This window comes from Felis catus, chromosome E1 (assembly GCF_018350175.1).
Source record: "Felis catus isolate Fca126 chromosome E1, F.catus_Fca126_mat1.0, whole genome shotgun sequence".
Lineage (NCBI taxonomy): Eukaryota > Metazoa > Chordata > Mammalia > Carnivora > Felidae > Felis > Felis catus.
Genome location: NC_058381.1, coordinates 60025418 through 60048162, shown reverse-complemented (window position 1 = coordinate 60048162; position 22745 = coordinate 60025418). Strand labels below are relative to the sequence as shown.

The 22745-nt window shown below is 63.9% G+C and overlaps 1 protein-coding gene across 4 annotated transcripts in view; it reads right to left on the bottom strand.

Moving 5' to 3' along the window:
• Nucleotides 1-22745, bottom strand: part of BAIAP2 (BAR/IMD domain containing adaptor protein 2) — a 62774-nt gene that overhangs the window by 26727 nt on the left and 13302 nt on the right. For all 4 annotated transcript variants that reach the window (XM_003997264.6, XM_045044206.1, XM_045044207.1 and 1 more), the window contains 2 exons: nt 21643-21718; nt 18932-19018 (listed from right to left, as the gene is read on the bottom strand). In XM_003997264.6, coding sequence (XP_003997313.1) covers nt 18932-19018; nt 21643-21718 — 163 coding nt within the window. Of the gene's footprint in view, nt 1-18931; nt 19019-21642; nt 21719-22745 lie in introns of those variants that run through there.

Genomic DNA, 22745 nt, shown 5'->3' with positions numbered 1-22745 from the left:
GCGCGCAAACCACCTAATTCGACGCGACAAGTGCCACGGCGTGCCGGCACCACCACAGACGCCAGCACCAGAGCCACGGCATGGGCCATGCCCGGCAGGACCCAGAGGTCCTCAAATCACTCCCATTCCTGGTCTGACCTTGGGCCTGAGTGTGCTGTGGGACGTGGCAGGGCAGGGAGGGGCGGCCCTGGGGAGAAGGCCCTGCCTCCACCGAGGCTTCCTGTGGTCAGGTCGGAGCTGTGACCCCACGCGGCCAATGGCTGACCACATGCCAAGGGGCTGAGCTGACTCACCCGTGCAGGAGAGATCGAGACACTACTCCTACCCAATCCTGACCCTGGGAGTCTGACATGCTAGGGAATAGGCCAAGAGCCACAGGAGACGGAAGGTGACGTGAAGGCCCGGGTCCCCAGCGCTGGCTGTAGGGAAGCCACTGGGATGAACAGGAGCGCATGGGCCCCAGCCAGGGCAGCCCCGCGGAGGCGGCCAGGCTGCCGCCACCTGCCTAGTGCAGACCCGCGGCCCCACCGGCACCTGGGCATCGCCCTCCGTCCGTGCACACCCGCTCTGGTGTGCGTGGTGGGGATGTGTCCCAAACCCAGATCCACGGGCCCGGCCCCTGGGTGCTCAGAAGCAGTCCAGGACCCCAGAGGGGCAGCCCCACATTCGTTCCGCTTCTTTGTGCTTTGCATCCTTCTGGAAGTTTCCCAGAACACCCCTCCCCCGAAGATCGGGAAAACATCTAGGATTTTCTTTGTGACGCAGGGGTCTTCCCGTGTTGGGGGCCTCGGACACACCTTTGGGCTCTCTGGCTGCGGGCATCTGGGACTTGGTTAAACGGAGGCCAAGGGGCGCAGCACCCACACAGCACGAGGTCTGGGGGGTATGGGGAGAGCCCCAGACCCAGCCTGCGGGCACCGCCCTCACCCACACCCCTCTGCCCCCACGGCCCCCTGGAGGGGCATCAAGTCCGGAAGGAAGACACGTGGCAAGCAGCCTGTCCACGTTCTCACGTGGTCCAGCAAAGTCTCCTGCCTTGGGCGGCGCCCACGGCATCGGCCAAGCTCTAGACCCCGGAATCAGAAGTCAACGTCAAGGTCACGTTGAAAGCACGTATTTCCCGGAGAGCCTGCGCACCAGCTCACGAACAACTGACAGCAGTAAGCACCACGGTGAACGCCCGAGGCCGAGAACACCTGCAGCCCTTGGGGGGCTCCTGCTGTGCGCCCCGCCGCAGACACGCTCAGAGGCGCCCCAGGGCCCGTGGCCGAGCTGCCGGTGCACACGCTGGGGAACACGCAGCCAGTGCACACACGGCTCTGAGCTGCAGGCCCGTGGCTGCACAAACCAGCCCACACAGTCAAATTTTAAACTGCATTGTACACGCAGCTGCAGGAACGGGGCGGGGGCGGGGGGGGGGGGGGTTGGTGAACAGCCCCACCAGCCACTGGGCCCCTGGGGTGTTGCCGGCCCTGAGGTGGCTGCAGGGCAGCCTCACCCCTGCCAGGAGGAGCCCAAACCTGAGGTGTCAGCACTAATGCTCACCTGTCCCCTTACCAGGTCCCAGAAGGCAAGCTGGTGCAGGTCCCTAGAGCCCCCCTCGCAGGAGCTGGGTCTGATTTTGGGGTTCCGCGACTCCCTCCACGCCATCTCCCACGCGCGAAGGACAGCACGGAGTGGGGACACCCTTCCGGGACCCGCTGCCCAGGAAAGAGGCGGCTGCAGCCCTGCCCCGTGGAGTCCTCTGAGTGTAGGTGCATGGGGCCCTGGGAACCCATGTCCTGGGTTCACAGCACAGGTGAGTCCCAAACTCGAAAAACCGGGTTTAAAATAGCAGCTCCGACCCAACCTCGCCAGAGCAAACAGTGGAAGAGTGGGACAGCTCAGCACCGAGCACCACTGCTTGACGAACCGCCAGGGCTCCAAAGCGTCAACAGAAGGGGTGGCAGGCGGCAGGTGCCCACGCCCGAGGCGCAACGGGAGGGGGGAGGGCGGCCGGGCCGCACCCGGGGCCAGTGAGTCAGCAAAGCCTGGAGCCTGGTGGCCGGCTTGGAGCGGAGGGGCCACATTGGCTCAAGGAGTCCCAGGTGGGGAGGAGGGTCTGGAGCGAGGAAGGGGCGAGGAAGGGGCGAGGGCCTTCAGGAGCAAGGGCAAGAGAAGGGGCGAGCCACACACGGGGGCCACGCTTCATGCGGGACCAAAGGTGTCTAAAGCGCAGGCGTCTGAGGGGAAGCCACGCCCTCTGCAGCCCTCACACCAAGGGTTTGCCTTGCTGGTCACACAGCCAGCTGAGCAGTGAGTCGCCTGTGGCTGAACCCCCTCGGCTCAGAGTTCGAACACGTCAAGTCTTTTCAGGGACCTCAAACGTCTTCAGGTGAAGAGTGGAGCTCGGTACCCACAGCAACGCCCCTCCCCCAGGGGGACAGCCAGCACATGCACACATGTGCGTGCGTGCACAGGAAAACATGCGTGCACAGGCACGTGCACACGCAAGGCACACACGAACACACGCAGGTGCACGCACACGGGACAGCACAGCCCACCGTGGGGGGGGGGGGGGGGACGTGCAGGGGATGTTTGGCTGGACTCAAGCCGGTTTTGTCTCCTGTCGCTAACTCTCGTGTGGACGGCGGCGGGACAGGCATGACCGACCGTGACCCGGGAGCCTGGGCATCTTGTAGGCAGGTCCATGTGCCACCGAAGACGGGCTGGGGGCCCTGGAACCGCAGGGTGCTGGCCCAGCCCTGGGGTGACAGGGACACAAGAGACTCTCCAGCCTTGCAGTGGGGACCCGGCCCCCAATAGGGACACTGGGCCAGGGCCCTGAGCCCCCCGGGACCCGGCCCCCAACGAGGACACGGTGCGGGAGCCCGGGCCTGTGAGCCCCCGAGAGGCAGCCGCGTTAAGTATATTCGCTGCGTTGAGTGACCATCACCCCGAACTCCAGAACAGACCACCACCAGCACGTAAGAGGAGTCGGACGCGTGGACGCCGCCCCCCGTGGCTTCTTCGCTGAGCTTCATCCAGCTGCGGCGTGTCAACCCCTCGGGCCTCTCGCGGAGGAACGCTGCCCCGGCGCGGGGATCGAAGGCTTGTCGTTCCTCAGGCCGGACACGTGGAGGCCACCGCCCAGGGCAGGTGCCAGCAGCGCGGCCGCGACGCTCCGCCCTCGCCCCGACAGCCCCGCACTCCGCCGACACGCCACTGGCGCTCACAACACACGGTGAGGCTTTCCCATCTGCGGCAGCACGACAGCGTCCCGACCAGCGGGGCCGAGCAGAGCCGGGTTCCCGCAGCCAGAGCGCCACTTGTGGGGACCCCAGAGGGAGCCCGCGTCGGCGGCCCTGCTCCGGACTGGCGCCAGCGGCCGGGAACGTGAAGCAGGGACGCTACCGACGAAGCCGCGCATCCTAACAGGAGCTGAGCCTCCAGCAGGTCAGAGCCGCGCAGGAGGGCAGGGGAGGGCGGAGGCTGTCCTTGGGGAAGGCCCTGCCACCGCCGGCCGCCCAGCAGGATGGCGAGCGCAGGGCACGCCAGAACCCGGTCGCCGCTGTTACCACGCCTTTCACCCCGCGCTCCAGAACTTCTGCCGGACCTCCACGACTCTGCACGGGCCCCGGCAAGAACCTCGGCGCCGGGGGCCTGGACGGCCCCACACAGTGTCAGGTGCCAGCCACCAAGGAGCGAAAAAGGCAGGAGCGAGAGGCCGCAGCAGCCCGGGGGGAGCCCAGAGGGACCCAGCAGTGCGCGGCTGAACACGCGGGAGGTCCAGCTGACGGGCCCTCACCAGGGAGGACAGCCAGGCGGGGCAGATGTGCGGCACGAGAGCAGGACTACGGCTCCCGAGAGGGCCCTGGCACTCGAGGTGAGGACAGGACACGGGCAGGAGTGCCCTGCTGGTGCGCGGCCGTGTCCCGCGAGCAGATGACAGAAGAACCAGCCTCCCAGGACGCTCTCGGAACCTCCGGAGCGACAGCATGGAGGGGTGGGCCGCCCAAACCACACCGAGCGGGACTCGGCCAGCGGCTTCATACACATCCGGGGACACAGGACCACACCGGTGACGTCGCGGAACCCGGGAAACCTTCGAAGGTTTCCCCAAGCGGGGCTCTTTGGGAAAAGAGAAAAGATTCCAAGAAACTAAGAAAATGACGTGTACCCGAGTTTTTAGAAGTACGAACTCTACAAGTTGCAGGCTGGTATGCTGACATGAGAACCGTCACCCGGTGGAGGAGGCCGCTCCCAGCCTGGGGCCGCTGCTCACACCTTCATCCTCTGCGGCCAGGGCCCCATGACTGCAGTGAGCACCTGCTCCAGGTGAGACAACTAACAGAGGCCCTCGGTGTGGCACCTGTGCCCCCTCCCGGAGGCCACCAGGACGGCGGGGCTGCTTGGCACGCTCACAGAAGGCCAAGACAGTCAGCGGGGCTGGCAGCAGACAGGGACCCGGCCTCGGGGTTCCAAGGATCCTGGTGGCCACCACGTGGCACAGAGGCCACAGCCAGGGCTGGCAGCCGGCAGCACGGACACCTGTCCCGCAGCCTCTCGGACCCCAGGACCGGCGCAGGCGCAGAGCCGCCTCCTGTGGGAAGCGGCAGCACCGGCCAGGCCCCTACAGCAGCGATGGCCGGCACCCAGGATTCCTCTGTGGGCCGGGAGGAGGCCTGGGGGCACGTCAGAGGCCGGTTCTACAGCCGCACCCAGAAGTTTCCCCTGACGGCCCTGGGTAAACACAGTGGGAGCCGCTGGTAGATCAAAAGAGCCGCGAGCCACGGCTTCGGAGTCCCTTCTTCCGTGGCTTAGAGCACAACACACGCTCCCTCAGCCGGATCTCCCAGACCTTCAGAAGACCGCAAGAGTAACAATGCAAATACCAGTTCGCCACCTCCTAGGTCCCCGCATCCTCAACGTTTGGCCGTGTTTGCTTTAACTCTGCTCCCGACGCATACGCACACGCACGCACCTACCCCTTCTGCTGAACCACTTGGGATTCAGCAGCAAGCGTCGGGACGTGGCCCCAGCCTGCAGGCTGAGAACAGGGCCCGGTGCCACGGCAGCACACCCCTGCCCCCACGAGGAAAGCCACCACCGACACAGACTCTCCACAGGACAGCGCGCAGAGTGCATCCAGAACTTCTCCCCACCTGCGACCGCACGCTAAGCTCTGGCTGGCTCTGGTTTCTCTCGGGGACTCAGCGCTCTGTGTATCCAAAGGCTGCTTCAAGCACTCGGAACCCAGTGTCCTAACCGGGCTTGGAGACAGGTTCCGGGAAGGAGCGTGGAGGGGGGCCCAGACTTGCGTCTTCCTCCTTGGGCACTGGGGTCTTTGGATCCACGGGGAGCCCCCCACGCGTTCACGACACGGACGTTTGTAAAGATTCAGGCTGGGTTTTTGTTTCTTTTCTTTTTTGCAGAAGATACGAAGTGTTCTTATAATCCTCAAATGACAAGGAGCTGAGCGGCAGCGTGAATCCGGCAGATTGCAACAAACACAGGCCGGGGAGGGGGCCCGGGGCTCGCTCATGCATGCAAGGCTGGGGCGGGCGCCAGAGTCCGCTGAGAGCCCCTCCGGGGCCCTCCCGCCGGTTCCTAATCCCCAAAGAGTGAGGACGCCATTTCACAAGGATGAGTTAACACCCCGTTGAGGCTTAAAAAAGAACAATTTCTGCCAGCGCTCCACAGGCCCGAGGAGGCGGCTGGGGGACGGCTCCCGCAAAGCCAGACAGTGGCCCGTGCCGACCCCACGGTGAAAGGGAGCAAGCCTGCCACCAGGGGACAGGGCTGGGTGCCCCGTGGAGGGCCAGGTGAGCATCACCTCCAAACTGACAGGTCTGGAGGTGGGGACGCTCGTAGAACCTGACCCAAGAAACGGGGAGGAAGCCGGGGACCTCCGGTGGAGATGGCCCAGGAGGGCAGTTTCTGTCTTTATCTTAATCCCACTCGGTTGTCACCCAGCGTGACAGCTTCAGGCGTACCATACGGTGACGCAATTCCCTCCGCTGCTCGCCATGACAGGTGCGCCCCTCACCACCCATCGCCGGTCCCCCCCCCCCCCATCTGCCACCTCCCTGGTAACCATCAGTGTGCTCTCTGCAGTTAAGAGTCTGGCTCCTGATTTGTCTCTTTTTTCCCCTTTGTTCATCTGTTTTTTGTTAAATTCCACGTATCAGCGAAACCACATGGTATCTGTCTTTCTCCGACTGGCTTACTGCACTCGGTATCATGCTCTCTGGCTCCATCCACGCCGTTGCAAATGGCAGGATCTCATTCTTCTTTATGGCTGAGTAATATCTCCTTGTATATACACGTTTTCTTCATCTGTTCGTCTATTGACGGACACCGGGGCTTCTCCCATAGCCTGGCTATCGCCGATAATGCATTGAACACCGAGTACATGAATCCCTTTGAATTAGCGTTTCTTGTATTCTTTGGGTAGATATCCAGCGGTGTGATTACTGGATCGTTAAGACAGTTCCAGTTTTAACTTTCTGAGGAAACTCAAGGAAGACAGCTTCAATCTCTGAGGCACAGGCTGGCTGCGGCCTGACTTGGGGGAGGAGGGAGAGGATCAGACACCCACCGGGCCTCTAAAACCCACTGCCACACACAGCGGGACTGAGCCCCAGGGGCAGAGACCAGCTTCTGCTGTGTGGCCTGTCTACAGAGCAGGGGGTGCTCACCAGGGAGGGCCACCTACGGGGTGACCGACCCTCACAGAGAAGGAGTCTGTGGGGGAAGGGCTCCAGGACAGCCTTTCCCGGGCTGAACTAATTTTCTCACGGTTAACAAGCACGGCTGTGTGTACCTGCTGTTGTGTTTAAATCAGCAGGGCCGTGCATCTCACGATCAGGGGGACCGGGCTGGGCAATCGACGGACTCCGTCAGCAACGGTGACGATGACCATGAGGAACGTGGGCACAGCACTGCCTCGATACCAGCAGCCCCTCCACACACACCCCTCCCTGCTTAGGCAGGATGGTGGTGGTTGAAACAGTTAAGGAAATAGGGGAAGAGACGGGAAAAGCCCCAGCAGGGGGACAACGCTCAGTCTCCCTGTGGAACCAGGCCTTCGCCTGCGGGAAGCCGCCACCCCCTCAGGGTCAAGGGGTGGGCACCACAGGCGCCCCCTGACCTCCCACCCCTGCCACCCTCCCCCCTCAGTGACAAAGCCAGGCCTGGCCGGGGGTCCCGAGCACCAGACAGCTTCCTTGCCGGCCTGCCTGCGCCTCTCCCACAGTGGGGACTGGCCGCCGGTCTGGTCTCCGGTCTCTGATCCCGGCCGCTACAAACTTCACAGGGCCCCGTGGACGCGAGGAGCCGTGCGAGGGGCAGCCACCCACAAAGGAGTGGCGTCGGCAGGAGCCAGGGGAGCTGACGCCACAAGACAGGGGCTGTCTTCAGCAGCGCCGTGACTGGGTGGGGACGATGACGAGACCAGGTGCCTGGCCCACTGGCCCTTAGGGAAGATCAGCACTCAGACCAGGCTGGGTGCTCACAGGAAGCACGCAGCTTCTAGGAGGGGGACATCCCGTGGTGAAGGGTCCTCACATATGAGCCCTGGGTCACCGGGGGCCCGAGTCGGGCCCCAGCTCCTCTGAGAGTCTCCCTGTGGCTGCCCCAAGCCCTCTCCTCAAATCCCATACCTGCTAACCTGCACCAGGGAACAGTCAAGCCCGTGACACCAGCCCCAGCTAGACGAAGCCCGGACAGAGCCCCAGGAGCAGCCAGGACTGGTGCTGGGGAGGGTCCTGCACACACTCGCCACCCCCTCCCAGGGTACAGGAGGCCGGCCAGACAAGGGCTGGGAGCAGACGTGTGCCACCCACCCGGCCCTTCCCCCACCCCAAGCTCAAGTGGTTGATGTTCCTCCCTGCCAGCAGTTAAGTCCTGTTGGGGGGGTAGGGGAGGCACCACGCCCTGGCAGAGCTGGATGTGACCATGTTGCAAAGGCAGGAAGGCCCCAGGGCTATAGGCTGTGCCCTCAGAGCCGAGGCCCTTCCAGGACCCTAGGGACACAGCGACCAGGACTCTTCAAGGCAGGGGTCGGGGTGGCCCAGGTAGGATCTGGAGCAGAATGTGGTGCCATCCGAGGCCATGCAGAGGAGCACAGGTGTCACGTGAAGCCAGAGGGACCCCGAGACATGACTGTAGGAGCACACGCTCTGATCAGGAGAGGTCTGGTCAGGCCAGAGCCACCAGGGTCTCACTGGAGGGGCCTGAGGGAGCCTGAGGCCAGGGAGGGGTGAGGGCAAGGGCTGTGGTGCACCCTCAGGGTGGGAGCCCTCGGGAGAAGGGAGTGTTTGTTATTCGACCAGCACGCCAGTGGAACCCTGTGGAACCTGTGATTCAGCCAGTCTCTCTTGGGGGTCTGGGACCCAGAGCCCAGGGGAAGACCGCGGCAGCCACAGGCCTGCCAGGAGCCCCAACCCTGCTGGGGCTCTGCTACTTGGCATCCAGCCCTGGAGGAGCAGAGCGGAGACCCACCTGGCGAGGACTCTGCAGCCTGGGGCGCTGTGCGCACCGTGGTGGAGCGGGATTCGGGATTCACCAATGCTCTCTGCCTCCTCCCGGCAGAGCCCCACACCAGGAGAGTCCTCAGAGCCCCAGACAGTGCCAGAGGGTACACAGGAGGGACGTGAGCTCCCTCTGGCTTCTCTGGAGCTGGACGGACCTGGTGGGAGGGTTGCTCTGGTGCTGCTCGGAGATCACGGCATCCCCTGTGGTCACTAGTGGCCACCAAGGACACCAAGAGCTCATGTCTCTGGTGTCTGTCATTTCAGGAGGGGCCCAGAGCCAAGGGGTCAGCTGCTCAAACTTGGCTGTGAACGCACACCACCTTCTGGAACCTTCTGAAGCAAATATCCATAATGCTCAATTATTCTGGTGGCTTCCAGAGCGGAAGGCGCCTCCAAGAGCTAATTAGCATATGCCTGAACAAGGCACAAATATAGAGCTCTCTTAAGGGGAAGACAGCACAGGGGCTGAGGGGGCGTTGCACCGTCAGGGCCACCGGACGCGGCGCTCAGACGTCGCCAAGGGGACCCTGCCCCTGGGAGGAGCTGCCACCACCACCCTCTCCACTGGCCTCGAAGCCACCAGCTCCTCCCTGGGAGAAGCGGGTTCTTCTCCCGCCCACAAAAAAGGCAGAAATGGAAAGCGGCTGATTTGGGGGGTGGGGGGGAACCAGGAGAAAAATCGATGGCTGTGTTGCCATGGCAATGACAGCAGCCAGCGATCCTCACCGACGCGCTCTTCTGAGGCACGGTGAGAGCGCGGGGCCCTTTCGTGTCGATGCCGCGTCAACCGTCCACGCCTGGGCACCGGCCCTTCACAGCAGAGGCAGAGGTGAGGCCAACCACACTGGGCCCCCGCCCTATGCGCCCCCAACCGGACCTGTTCCGGGTCAGATCCTGGGCTGGCATCAGCCGCACCTGGGAGTCTGTTCGGATCTTAGAGTCTCAAGCCCGCCCCCGGCCTCCTGCTGCCAAATAAATCTGTGCTCGGACACGGTCCTCAGGTGTGTCCCACGGGCACACGGTAGGCACCGGGGTCCCTAGGACATCTGTCCAGGATGGCAGGGGTGCTGCCTCAAGGTGCCTGCCGAGACCGGAGCACACGAGCGTGTGAACCCTGGGTGGCGCGGAGCTGGGCACGGGGCTTGGCAGGGGCACCGACTCCATCTGACCCCTTCTCGAGCCCCGGGGACCCCACGGTGTGAGCACAGGGAGACGCAGCCCCTGCGGGGAGACAGAGGGGACAGTATCCCCGCGCGCTCCCCTCCCCCCACCTCACGCGTCCACCAGGGCGCATCTCCGGCAGGCTCACCGCCCGCCAGCCTCGTCTTTCACTCTGCCTGGTATGACTTTGCCAGGAGACACTCGCTGTGAACACAGCGGGGGTTTCTGCCTACGTTTCTACCCAAAGGAGATGCCAGGGACCAAAGTCACGGAGGGAGCAAACCCCGACACTGGGCGACAGGGGGCCACCTGGACCTCGTCAGGAGTAGGCAGAGCGGGGCCCAGCAGCCACCCAGGCCCTGGCCCGGAGCAACGTGAGTCTGTGCCCCCAGCTGCGGGGAGGCGCTGCTGCTCGGCTCCTTCCCAAGCGCCACCGAGGACCCTCCACCAGGCGCGACTTTCCAGGAACCTGCCCATCGCGCTCCCTGGCTAACTGTCCAAGTGGACATCGGCTCTGCCGGGACAGGTTCCTCAGCACCAACTTGCTCGAACTCTCGCAAGACAGAAGCAGGGACAGAGGTCACTTGGCGAGGACTGGTCACTGGAGTACCAGGTCGCCACGGTCAGAGCGTCACACCGCCTGTGACATGCCTACCCTCCTCCTGCACCAGCCCTGGGCCGCCAAGTGGACACCGGCCGCCGCTCGAGGGCAAGGGAGGGGCTGCTGTCCTCGGACGCTCTCAGCGGGGCACTGCCACCATACCAGGCACAGTGCAGTCTGTCTGCCGCGCCTCGATTCGGGGGTGACAGGGTGGGGTCACGGGCCGGGGACCTTGCAGCGGTCTGGGCCATAGTGGGGAAGCTCTGGGCCCCAGGGCCGGCCTGGGCGTGCCACCGCAGGGGAGGGTGGGGTGTACCGGGCCCCAGCAAGCCTCCTGCCAAATGCCGGGATGCGGGACAGGTCAGACGCTCCCTCTCAGAGAAGGAACAAGCTGCCAGCAGAGGCCCCGGGCCAGGTCCCGACAGGCTGTGCCCAGCCCCATGTCAGCGCAGGAGTCCGGCCGCAGGCCCCACTTCCCGCCTTCCAAGCAGGGACCCTGGAAACCAGGCGACGGGCCCGGCGGTCCCCAGCCCGTCCTCAGGACGAGATCCAGCCGAGACTGCCGTCCCCCGTTGGCCTTCCTGCCCCAGGGACACGGCAGGTCCAGCTAACATTTACCAACGTCTCCTGATGAGGGCTGATCTGGCCCACACCACTCCCGTGGGGGCGGGCTAAGCTGCTACTCTGGAGGCCCCGGCAGGAGAGCTGCTTAGTTGGCCCAGGAGCCCTGAGGGGGGCCCCACACCGACCTGGCCCTGCTGTGTTCAGTCCCGAGGCCTCGGCTGCCACACTGGGCCGAGCGGACACAACCCACGACAGCTCCCGGGCTGGCTTCAAGCCTCAGTGACCACGGGCAGGACGGGGAGTCCAGAGAGATCTGTGTGTCAAGCCCTGGCAGGTCCACTCGGCCAAGGAAGAGCGGGAGAGAGCAGCCTTATCTTTGGGGTCCAGCGACTGCCTCTGTCTAGGGGCGCCCCCACCTCCACGTGCTGTTGGGGGAGCCTTGGTGTCACCGGCTGGGAAGGGGTCCTATTCCAGGCTGGGACGGGTGGCGTGGGGGCTCGGAGTCAGGCCCCTTGGGTGTGAGATGGGTCTGGCTGAGGCCTGCAAGTGGTGGGAGGGTTTAGCAAGGGCACTTTCTACTGTCGGGGTCTGATAGCAAGTGGCACGTCAGACTGAGCGCAGTCACGTGCCTGAGAGAGGACCTCCTTGGACAGGTGCAGGGGCCGCGGGAGGGGCGGCGATGCTCACTGAGAGAACAGGAGCACGCGCAGGTGGGCGGCCCAGGGCAGCGTCTCAGAATGACCTCTGCCCACAGAAGCCCTCCAGCCATAGTCTCCAAGTCCCTGGGGTCACAGAGTCAAGGGCATTCCCCTCTGCTGGGCCCTGCATTCCAGCCACACCGTACTCGAGAACAGGCACCCGTGCCTCTGGGCCCTCTGAGCCTGAGGCCAAGCCGGACAAAAGCCGGCTGTGCGGGCGGGGCCGAGAAGCAGCACCAAAGCCCACAGCGGGGTCTCCAGAGGCGGGCATGGGGAAGCCGGCCCGAGCGGTTCACTCTGCGGCCACGCGTGGAGCGCAGCCAAACGGCAGGGGAGTGCTCAGGTCGCACCTCCCTTAATCCAGTGACTCAGGGGCCAAAGCAGGCCGGGTTTCAGGCCGCCACCCAGCAGCAAGCATCCCGCCGCCAGGCCGCGCCCAGCACAGAGCTCCCGCTGCCCTTGGGCGGGTTCGGTGTGGGCAGACGGGCCCTGCAAGAACACACACGCCCGGATCACAAACAAGCGGCCTCTTCAAAGGCAGAGAACAGAGAGAGAACGGCCGTTCACACGGATGAGGCCCCGGAGGAGGCCGTGGACGGGGCGGGGCGGGCTCGGCACGAAGCCTGGCCTCGCGCTGGGGAAACGGAGGCTCGGCAGAGGCTGTGCCCCGCGCCCCATGACTGCTGCCTCCCTTTAAGTAGTGCCACCTTCCAGAAAAGTCTAGAACCCTCCAGAAAGCCAGGGAAGGCCGAGGGCAGGCGACGTGACCGTCTTCTGCCTGAGTGATTGCAGCACAAAAGGCCTGAGTCACCGCACACACGTACCAGGAGCCCGGGCACACCGGGACTCCGGCCCCCATGTCCCACTCCCTACCTGGGCTCAGCCCAGCCCCTGCCACACCGTGGCCCTGGAGAGAAGAGCCGGGGGTGTGTCTGTGGCCTCGTCCAAGTACACAGCACCTAGGCACTGCTGTCAGTGAGCTGACTGGACAGCACCCTCCCCTGCACAGAAACCCAGGGCAGCGGCTGGCACCCCAGGAGCCAACGCTGCAGAGGACAGCACGCACAACTGCACACTGTGACCCAGGGCCGAGGCCCACTCTCTAGTGGCCATGACAGTGGCACAGAAGGCCCAAGAGCCAGCCGCTCCACGCCTGGGCAGGGGACACGTGTGCTGTGAGCCCCATGCATGTGCCTGTGGCATACAGGGAGGCGGGCAGACAGGAGAAACGAGGTAAAGTCAGAGACGACCGGGCAGAGTGGCCGCAGGGCAGACGAGACGGCCCCCGGGGTTCCTTCCACTGACCTTCCCGCTTTTCTGCGAACGGAAACGTCCAGTCACTTAAAGCTTAAAACAGTGGAGAGTGTGGAAGGGCCCTGGCCACCGCCTGAGTCCCCTGGGCTCAGTCCTGCTCAGGGCTGGCACTTGAGTGGAGCCAGCACCCGCTCAGCCGTGAAACCACTGTCCTCACTTAGAGCAAGGCGAACCTGACCCACCACAGAGCCCACGTGGGAGTTCTGGAAATGCCCACGGCTCGGTGCCGTGCTCCCACGCCAAGCTGATGTCACTTCTGACGGCTCGAGGTCAGGTGGGGTCAGGGAGGCTGTTCCAAGGGGCTCAGACGGACGGGGACACAGGCGGAAGGGTGGCAGTCATGCTGGGATCCAGCAGGTTCCCGGGACAAGCACGCGGTCGGGTTGCCCTTCCGTGGGCCACACACTGGGACGGGCTTGCAGCCTCGGGCCCAGGCTGGACACGCCTCGCCCTGAGCCAGCACAGCAACCAACCGTGAGGGCGGAGGCACAGAGCAGGGTGTGGGAAGAGCCGCCCCTCCCCCGGGCACACGCAGACCAAAGGCGCCCCCGTGAGCGCCCTGTGGTGGGGCGGGAGGTGGCACCGGGGCCTGCCTCAGCAGAGACGCGGGGGCCCGCACACGGCCAGGCGCAGGCGGCTGCTGGCGAGCAGGTTAGAAGGGCAGTCCCCGTGCTCCCCAGCCGCTTGCTGTATCAAAGCGAAGCCCTGCGAGTCTCTTCCCTGCGGGGCAGGGGAAAGGTCAGAGCGGAACAGAAAGGGTCCCCTCCGTGAGGCCTGGACCTCACGGCACAGGGACCGGCAGGACCAAAGCAGAGAGGCCGCCCGCCTCCTGCACACGGAGAGAGGAGGGCCCAGGGGCAGCCTGGCCGCGGGCAGTGCCTCCAGAGAGCACAGGGGACCGCCAGGGAGCCGCGGCTCCCGCTCAGGAGTGGAAAACCACACACGGAAAGCCTCTCGGCGCTCACGACTTCCGGTTCAGCCCGGAGCAGCACCGTGGGGCTAACGTGTAGGCGTGTGCTGTTCAAGACCCTCACGCCGGGCGGGAAGCAGGTGCAGGGCTCTGCGGGGGACGGCAGGGCCATCAGGACACAAAAGGGAGCGGCCAGGGTCTCTGCCTCTGTGCACCTGGCCATCCATGCCTGACCCTACAGCTCCCAGGGGCCACGGCAGCAGACCCAGGCAGGCAGGCAGCAGCCAGAGGGCAGGCGACGCCCCACTGTGCCGGGGTGTCTGGACGATGTGTCTGCAAACCACCTCTGGTCAAAAGGCGGTGGCAGCCTTCCCAGCACCTGGGCTGGGGCGCCACAGAGCACTCGCGCCCCGAGGCTGGTTCCTTCCCAGGACAGAGGCTCACACCTCTTCCCTCCCATCCTGGGAGGAAGGTCTGCTGGGAGGAAATGATCGCAAAACAGCAAGCCCCTGGGGGCTACAGACGGAAGAGGAGCAGGAAATCAATCTCCACACCAAACAAAGGGACAGAGAAGGCCACCACGTGGTGACGAGGTTCGGCTCCTCAGGAAGACGTGACAGCACAGCGTGCAGCTTACACACTCATGGACACACTGCGCGACCACAGAAAGCCAGAACCAGGTGGAGACACCCACAGCCCACTGTCCTCGGGCCATGGTGCACGGCTCCTCTGTTTACTGATCAGTCGAGGAAACCATCAAGACCAGGAGCCCCGCACCTGGAATGGGACAAGGAACCCCATGTCTGGAATCAGGGAACAGGTGTTCTCCTCAAACGCGCACGCACACGCGCACACACAGTCACGCACGGCCACATGCTCCACAGAACAGCTTGGACTCGGGACCAGCCGGGAATACGTGTGGGCCCCTCACATCGGGGTCCTGACCAGCCTGCAGGGAGGGGTGCGGAGCCCATACAGATGACCCCCCCGAGGGGCTGGCAGGCTTATGGGACTGAGGAACTGAGGAACCGTTGCCTCGGCCAGTGACCTCAACACCTAAAACCCCAATGACAGGGTTCCACAGGAGCAGTGGCCAAAACAAGCCACCGAACTCCTGTCCCTGCACGCTTGGCCACGAGCAAAGGACTCCAACTGTGACATTTCTGCCACGCAGAACAGACGCAAGGTGCTCCGAAGGGCCCAGAAGACCTCGCCTTTTTCAGCAAGTCGCTGCGTGGGACAGGTCCAGGCCAGGCATCCCCCTGGGCTGCATCACCTGCCCCTGGCACGCAGGCCCCTTGGACACCACAAGTCATACCAAGGTGGAAACGGTTGCCTGTTGGCCTCCTTGGGGCTGTGACCTGCCCCTCCCCCACCCAAGAGCCAGGTTGGCCAAGCTGGCCAGTGGCTGCGGCTTCTGGCCCAGGGGTCGGGGCGGCCTGCAGGGCTCCTGCCCACGTGGAAGGTGGCCTGGGAGCCTCGCTCACATGGGAGCCCCACCAAGGCTCTCAGAAGCCTCACAAGCCAGGCGTGAGCCACTTGCTTACTCCTGTCCCCAAGGAAGACCACAGGTTGGCAGGGAGAGCCCGCGGCCACCTGCAGAGCAGCCCTGGCACCACGTCAGAGGCGCCACCGTGGAGGTCACCATGCGGCGGGGCTCAGCATCACGGTCCTGTGGACGTTATGCGTCCAGAGCAGCAAAACCCACGGGGAATAACCCTACTGCCGACGGGGAGAATGGAGAAATCCATGGAACGTTCTCCAGTAGCGACAGCAAACGCACCAGCTGTGGGGACGGCAGGGATAGATGCTCACAAGGCACAAGCCCGTCCCGCAGCACCAGGCCCCGCCCCCAGAAGCCTCGCCACCTCCCCCCCAGCACACCGTCGCCCCTCGCGTCTGTCCTCGGGCCCTGCCAGGGCCCCCTCCGTTCCTCCACATCTGGTCGCGGCCTCAACACTGGCCCGTGGCCACCCCGCTCGTGGCCCCGGAGGCCGACACCTAGCCCGTGATGGGGGACGCTCAGCTCTCCAGCCCCGCCTGGGCCCTCCACGTGCACACAGACGTTGGTATGAGATCTGCCACCACACGCAAACATCTTAAAAGCTTCCGGGAGGAGAAAAACAAAAAAATTCACGCACAGCTAAAAATCAGCATCCGAGCAGCATGGAAGAAGGCAACACTGGGGTCAGAGGATGGTGGGCGGGGCCTCCTGACCCTGAGGGAAAGTCGGGAAGACCGAATCCCACCCAGAACTCCAGGTCAGCCAGGCCTTCTGCCAAGTGGAGGGACAGCTGCAGACAGACAAAGCATCAGGTATTTTCCCACTTAACGTGCTGAGGAAGCATTTTTATAAAAGGACAACGTGCTGACCCAGGGAGAAACAGGACCCAGTCCCGGGGATGGAAAGGGGACGCCTTGGGGTGCCTGGGTGGCTTAGTCAGTTGGGCGTCTGACTATGGCTCAGGTCATGATCTCGCGGTTTGTGGGCTCGAGCCCCACGTGGGGCTCTGTGCTGACAGCTCAGAGCCTGGAGCCTGCCTCAGATTCTGTGTCTCCCTCTCTCTCTACCCCTCCTCTGCTCACGCTCTGTCTCTCTCTGTCTCAAAAATAAACATTAAAAAAATTTTTTGTAATTAAAAAATAAAAAATTTTTTTAAGTGTACTCATTTATTTTTGGAAGAGAGATCAAGTGAGGGAGGGGGCAGAGAGATGACAAAGGAGAGAGAGAATTCCAAGCAGACTCTGCACCATCAGCACAGAGCCTGACACAGGGCTTGAGCTCATGTACCGTGAGATCATGACCTGCTGAAACCAAGAGTCAGACGCTCAAAGCACTGAGCCCCCCAGGCGCCCCAGAAGTGGCTGAGGAGTCTGGAGCAGCGTCTGGGGGACTGGGAACAAACCAGCACGAGCACCCTGAGAATAGAGCAAATGGAAAAACAAAGCCATCAAAATAAAAATCACCACCAGAGTCACAATAACGGTAAGAAAAACCCGTAAGCCGTATGGTTCAAGGAAAACAAGCAACCAGTTGGACTTCATTAAAATGAAATGCTGTTGGGGTGCGTGGGGGGCTCAGTCGGTTAAACGTCCGACTCTTGATTTCGGCCTAGGTCACGATCTCACGGTCTGGGGGATCGAGCCCCACGTTGGGCTCTGCGATGACAGCGTGGAGATTCGCAGCCCCTCTCTGTCCCTCCCCGGCTTGCTCTCTCTCTTTCTCAAAGGAAACAAACTTGAAAACGAGCTCCCGTTCTTCGACAAACAGGATCACAGAACCGACAGGCGAACGAGATGGCGAGAAAACACGTGCAAGACGGTGCCCGACACGGCTCGTCCAGAGTACGCGGAGAATGTGTACGACACGATTACAGGACAGAAACCTGACGAAGAGACAGGAAGCCGTGAACGCACACTTGGCCAAGGAAGAGAGCGAGCACGTGAGAAGGTGCTCGAGACGCTGGCTGGTCAGGAAGATGCCCGAATGTGGGTCACCGGGAGGCTGCAGAGCCGTCCTCCCCCGACCTGCCCCTGCCTCGGGGCCCAGCTCCGCTGCACAAGGCCGCCCAGCTGCTCAGCGGGCCCGTGGTAGGGCAGTGCCCAGGACCCGGCCAGCAGGAAGTTCTGGACCGTCGCTGCAGTTTCGCGCAAGCCCACCCCTCGCCCTGGGGCCACACGTGTGGTTTCCCGCGGGCAGACATCTGCTCTTCTGTGAGGGTGACCACAGACAGTAAACACACCGGGGCCCCCAGCACACGTGTCCCCAGGGCCGCCGCGTGACTACCTATAACAATAAAATGCCCCCATCGCAGGCAGGAGCCTGCGCGCAAACACACGTGGCTCACGCACGACACGGACGTCCCAGGGGGCCGGGGGCCCAGATGGTGGCTGTAGGAGCTGCAGCCTGGAGACCCGGCAGCGCCAGGCAGGCCCACGTGTGGCCTCTGGGCCCACGAGCACAGAGGCGTCATCGCAGGGGCGTCCGGGCCTCCCCTGCCGGGTGTCCTGCACACTGAGAAGCAAGGCCGCACCTGCAGGCCTGACCCCCCGAGCACCTCTCAGTCCCTGCACGCTCCCCCAGGCCTGCAGGGGCAGGTCGGCCCTGTGCCCACGGAGGCCAGACAGCTTCCCTCCGGGGCTGGGAGCAGCTCAGCTTCTCAGATGCGGACGAAGGCCCGCCAGCGTGAGGGGTCTGGCCCCGGTCACCACGCGTTCCACCCGGCATGTCGCCCCCTGCCTCTGCTCCCCCCACCCCCAGCCCTGGAAAGTGCCACAGCTCTGAGCGGTGTCTGTCGACACACAGCTGCGTTTTCACACTGGCTTCGTGGAAAATCTGGGCGCCGGGCGCTCCTGGCAGGCCTGCGGGGGACCTGGCCAGCTGGGCACAGGCCTCCGTTTCCTCCAACACAGGAGTGCCAGAGGCCCCTGCAAAGCACCACAGCGGACCGGCCCGGCGTGTGGCACGAGACAGTGTGAGAGCGGGAGCAAGATGGCTCCGCGACCCGTGACTGCAGACGCGGACGGCCAGCGCCCCGCACCTGCCAGCGAACCAGGGTCTCCCGGCTTGTGAGGGACACCGGCACTCTCCACTCTCCACCCTTCATTGTGTGTTGCCTGGATTACGAGGCCGGAACGGGCTCCCGCTAGAGAACTTGCAAAACCGCGAAACCACAAACAAAAGAACCCGTCCCCGGAGCTCCGTCTGCTACGCATCTGGGGTCTTTCCCTGTTTACCGTGTGATAGGCACGCCCATGCGCACTTTTACAAAACCGGGTCACCCTGCGCGATGGGCTGGTGTCCCTTCCCACTGTCACACCAGGAAGGCTTGCTGTCACCTCAGTCCAGTCTCCGCACGGCTCCCCACGTCAGCCACGCGCTTCTGCACCTGTCCTCACCACCAGCTGCGCTTGTGTGGTGGGGACCGGCCCACCTGCGTGCACTCTGAGGGGCACCCCAAAGCCACCCAGCACACCCCGCTTGCGGCTGGACGTGTAAGTCACAGCCCTCGCCAGCTCTGAGGGTCACGGTCATCTCAGAAAAGTTCCTTGTTTGACAAGGAAAACCTGATCCGAGTGGAAGAAGGACCAGTCACAGGACAGGACCCCAGACCCACCGGGGCACGTGCGAGGAATCTGGGGGTTTCCACTGAGCCGGGGGTCTTACCGAGTTCTTTGGAGCCCTGGCTCTCGCTGGCCAGCTCGCCCATCTTCACGAGGGCATCAAAATAGCCCTTAGCAGCGTAGGTCACACCTGAGAGAGGAGAGAAGGGCGTGGTTACTGCCCTCGCGGGGGACGGACCGGACCCTCAGCGCCAACGTGGTGACCGCGGTGCACGCCAGCCTCCCACGCTCCAAGGCGCTCCTCCCGCACTGATCTCACCCCATTTCTGGCTGAAATTCTCTTGTTGCGACCGTTAGGACTCCTCTTCTTCGCGAGAACACGGCGCACCAGTCAGGCCCAGAGCTACCCCAGTCACTCTGCTGGGTGCCGTCCCCACCACCCCGTATCTGGCAAGCGGCGGCAGGGGGTGCTGAGCGCAGACCCCGCCAGGCAGGAGGCCACGTGCTCAGAGATCCCCAGCGAGGTGTGCAGACGGCGCCCCTCGGCTCTCCCGGCAGGCCGAAGCCACACTGCAGGGCTCACGCTGCACCCTGTGGCTCCGGCCACCATCGGAAGCGGACCCGGCGTCCCAGGGAAGGGCTCAGGGCCCCCCGCCCACAGGTGGGCCCGCAAACCCCTCATCTGAGAAGGGGTCCTTCCAGCAGGACGGCGGACAGGGCGCCGGGGGCAGCGGCAGCAGCGTGAGGACATCTACTCCTCCGTTCTCTACGGGACCCGCTTAGGGGCACCGAAGGGGCACCTGGTCACCTTCCATTTAGGTGGCCTTCAATGAAGGGCCGTTTGTCCCGTGGCCCCACCGGCTGACATGCGCCTGCTTCCAGGAGAGGTGGGCAGCTCCGTACTGATGAAAGAAAGGCCAAAGGTGCCACAAGTCTGGGGCAGGGGAGGCTGAGAGCACGGAGGAGACAGAGGTGACATGCCCACAGAGCTCTGTCCTATGGGACAGTCCAGGAAGGAGCCCTCAGAGGCTCCACACGCGGTCCCCTGGAGAGCCTCATGGGGAACCCCAGTGGGGGCAGAAAGACCCAGAAGGACACCTGGCCTTATCACAGAGGAGACCGCGGCGTGGCTTTGATCAGGACTGGAGTGGAATGGTGTCGCCCCACGAGGAGGCTGGGTGAGGGTGACAAGTGTCCTACAGACGGTGGCTCCACTGAAGTGAACCGTCAGCCGCATCCACAGAGCACAGGGAAGATCGTCCACAGCCAGGAAGAGATGAAAGTCTGGGCCTCTCCCATGGGCACAGCAGGGCCCCTGCTCGGAGCCCCTGCGGTAATGGAACACGCCAGGCCTGTGCCCTGTAAGCTCGCCTGTGCCCTGCCCTCCTGCCTCCTCTGTACTCCGGCTTTGCAGACAGGACACAGACTCAGCTCCCACATGACCCGCCACAGCCTGTCTTGCGTGCAGAGCCCTACGGGGGGCAGCAGACCCGATGCGGGATGTCTGCACAGAGGCCAAGCCAGCCCCTAACCCCTGGCAGGCACAGAGGTACCCGCCACAGCCTGGGACCTGGCACCGTCACGGAGATCCTATAGCCCGGGTTTCGGCTCAAGGAAGGGACGGAACCTGTGTTCAATGAGCAGGTGCACCTCCTTTCTTGCTGGGGCAGTGGCCCTGTGCTCAGGGCCGGGCAGCTCAGGAGAGCCTGGCAGGGTGCAAAACACTAGTGTGCCCCCCAAACAGAGGGCAGTGCAAGACCCACACGGAAACAGGGAGATGGCCAGCAGCTGCCGGTCAACGCCACCGGTCCACGCACAGCAGCCACACGAGAACCCGCGTTCTTGGCTCCGTGGGTGTGTGACGTCAAGGCCCCGGTCCCCCAAAAATGTCTGCAGCAGCGTCCCCTAGAGGGAAGGACCAGGGCCGAGGTGGAGGGCCAGGGTGCGGGCCACCTGCCGGGCTGCTGCATGACGAGAGGTCCTCTGCCCCCTGGACACAGCGAGGGCAGGACCGTGGCCAGACACCTTCCCCTGGAGACCACCCAGGCCACTGTCCGGGAGCAAGCCAGTTCCGCTGGGTGCCCTGCTCCCAGGTGACCACAGGAACAGAAAGAAACAGGAGCCGCCGCCACCAGAGGTCCCCCCACCAGGCCCCCATGGAGCCGCGGACACCCCAGGGCAGCCGGCTGGGGCTAGTGCACGCTCTGCAGACACAAGGTCCCTGTTAGGGGTGGGGGCTCTGCTCACAAGGACGCCACAGTTAGAGCGACACTGACACCGAGCCCAGAGAGACACAGTTGAGGGTCGGGAGACGGGCAGTCGGTTCCCCCACGCGTCCCGGACCACGGCGTGAGTCAGCCGGCCCCCACTGGGACTGAAGGGCCCAGACCCTGGCACCAACATCCCCTCCCTGGTGGAGACTGAGTGCCCTGCCCCCAGCACCCCCGCCCCAGGTCTCTGGGAGGTACAGGGTGCTCACCAGCCAGGGAGACGGTGTGGCCCCAAGCCCAGACCCCAGTCCTACAGCTTCGAGATGACTGTGCAGGACAGACACCCACACCTGCGTCTTTACGTGCTGTGGACTAAAACAGAAGCCAGACCCCGTGCTTTCGCCACAGCCTAGGACAGGCTGGGGACATGGCTGTCCCTACAACAGTGGGCGTAGATTCCAAGGCTCACAGGCCTCCAGGGTGCGGCCCCACACCTCCCTCTGGCGAGTTTGTTTCTGGAACAAAGCATCTCCTTCCGCCTCTCATCTGGCTCCACGAGCCGTCCACCTGCTGGGAGGCCGTGGCCCCCACCCCGCGGCCTCACCTGCCAGGGCTTTCTCGTAGTTCTTCCCCATGGCGATGAAGTTCCGAAGGCTGGGGTTGAACTGCTCCATGATGGTCTGAGGAAAGCAACGAGAAAAAAGGCATGAGTGGCCCAGGTGACGTGGTGGCTCTAGGAGGGTCCCAACGGGAGGAGAAAACCCAGAGGGTCGAGACCATGAAGCCACATTCAGGCTTCTGGAGTCAAAACCCCAGCCCTGCCCTTGAGCGGACCCTCTGAGCCTCAGTTTTCACACCTGTACGATGGGGGTAAGGACAGACCTTGCTGCATTGAGGCTTTGCGGGTCAAACGGACAAGTAAACACAGAGCGCACGTGGCGGTGCCTGGCACACAATCGGTGCTCAGAAGTGTTGCAGCCGAGGTGCCATTACCCCGTCTGGCGGGGCTGAGTCAGCCGAGGAAAGCCCTCCCGCCGGCCACGCACAAACGGCTCAGCGCCGCCCAGCGCCCCCTCCCACTGAAGTCTTCACTCAACACATCAATTACCAAACATCAGCTCTGATTAGAGGGACCCACGGCCTGATCTGCAAATACCACGCTATGAATAATCCAACAGACTCTGGCTCCGTTTGCCCAACGGACTGCCGTTCTTAGACGGAAGAAATTAGATTTTCACCATGAAGGCCAAATAAATGTTTTAATTACGAGGCGTAAAAACAGGCACACGCGAACCACGGCCAAATGTGAGCTCCACCGGGTAGCAGGCACTGGGAGCCGGCCCAGCCAGCAAGCACGCGGCACAGGACTTCCAAAGAAAACCCGTCTCGGCCACATCCGATGTCTTCAGATCCGTTATCACAATGGGCGTCTGTCTGAGGACAGTCTGACGAGGATGAGAGAACGGACGCCCCGGGGGGAGAAACCGCCTGATCCTACCACAGAGCACGCAGGCCCCAGAGGCTTCTGTGTGAGCAGAGGCCGGGCGCCCCCGCCCTCCCCCGACATCTGTGCTGCAGCCCCAGGTGACAGCCTTCCTCGGCCGGCGTCGAGGGCCGCGGGGTCTGGTGCCGGAAAAGTGGGTACTGGTGCCGTGCTGCCATCCGCCCGCCCTGGGGCGCGGTGCACAGGAACAGAGACCCGTGTCC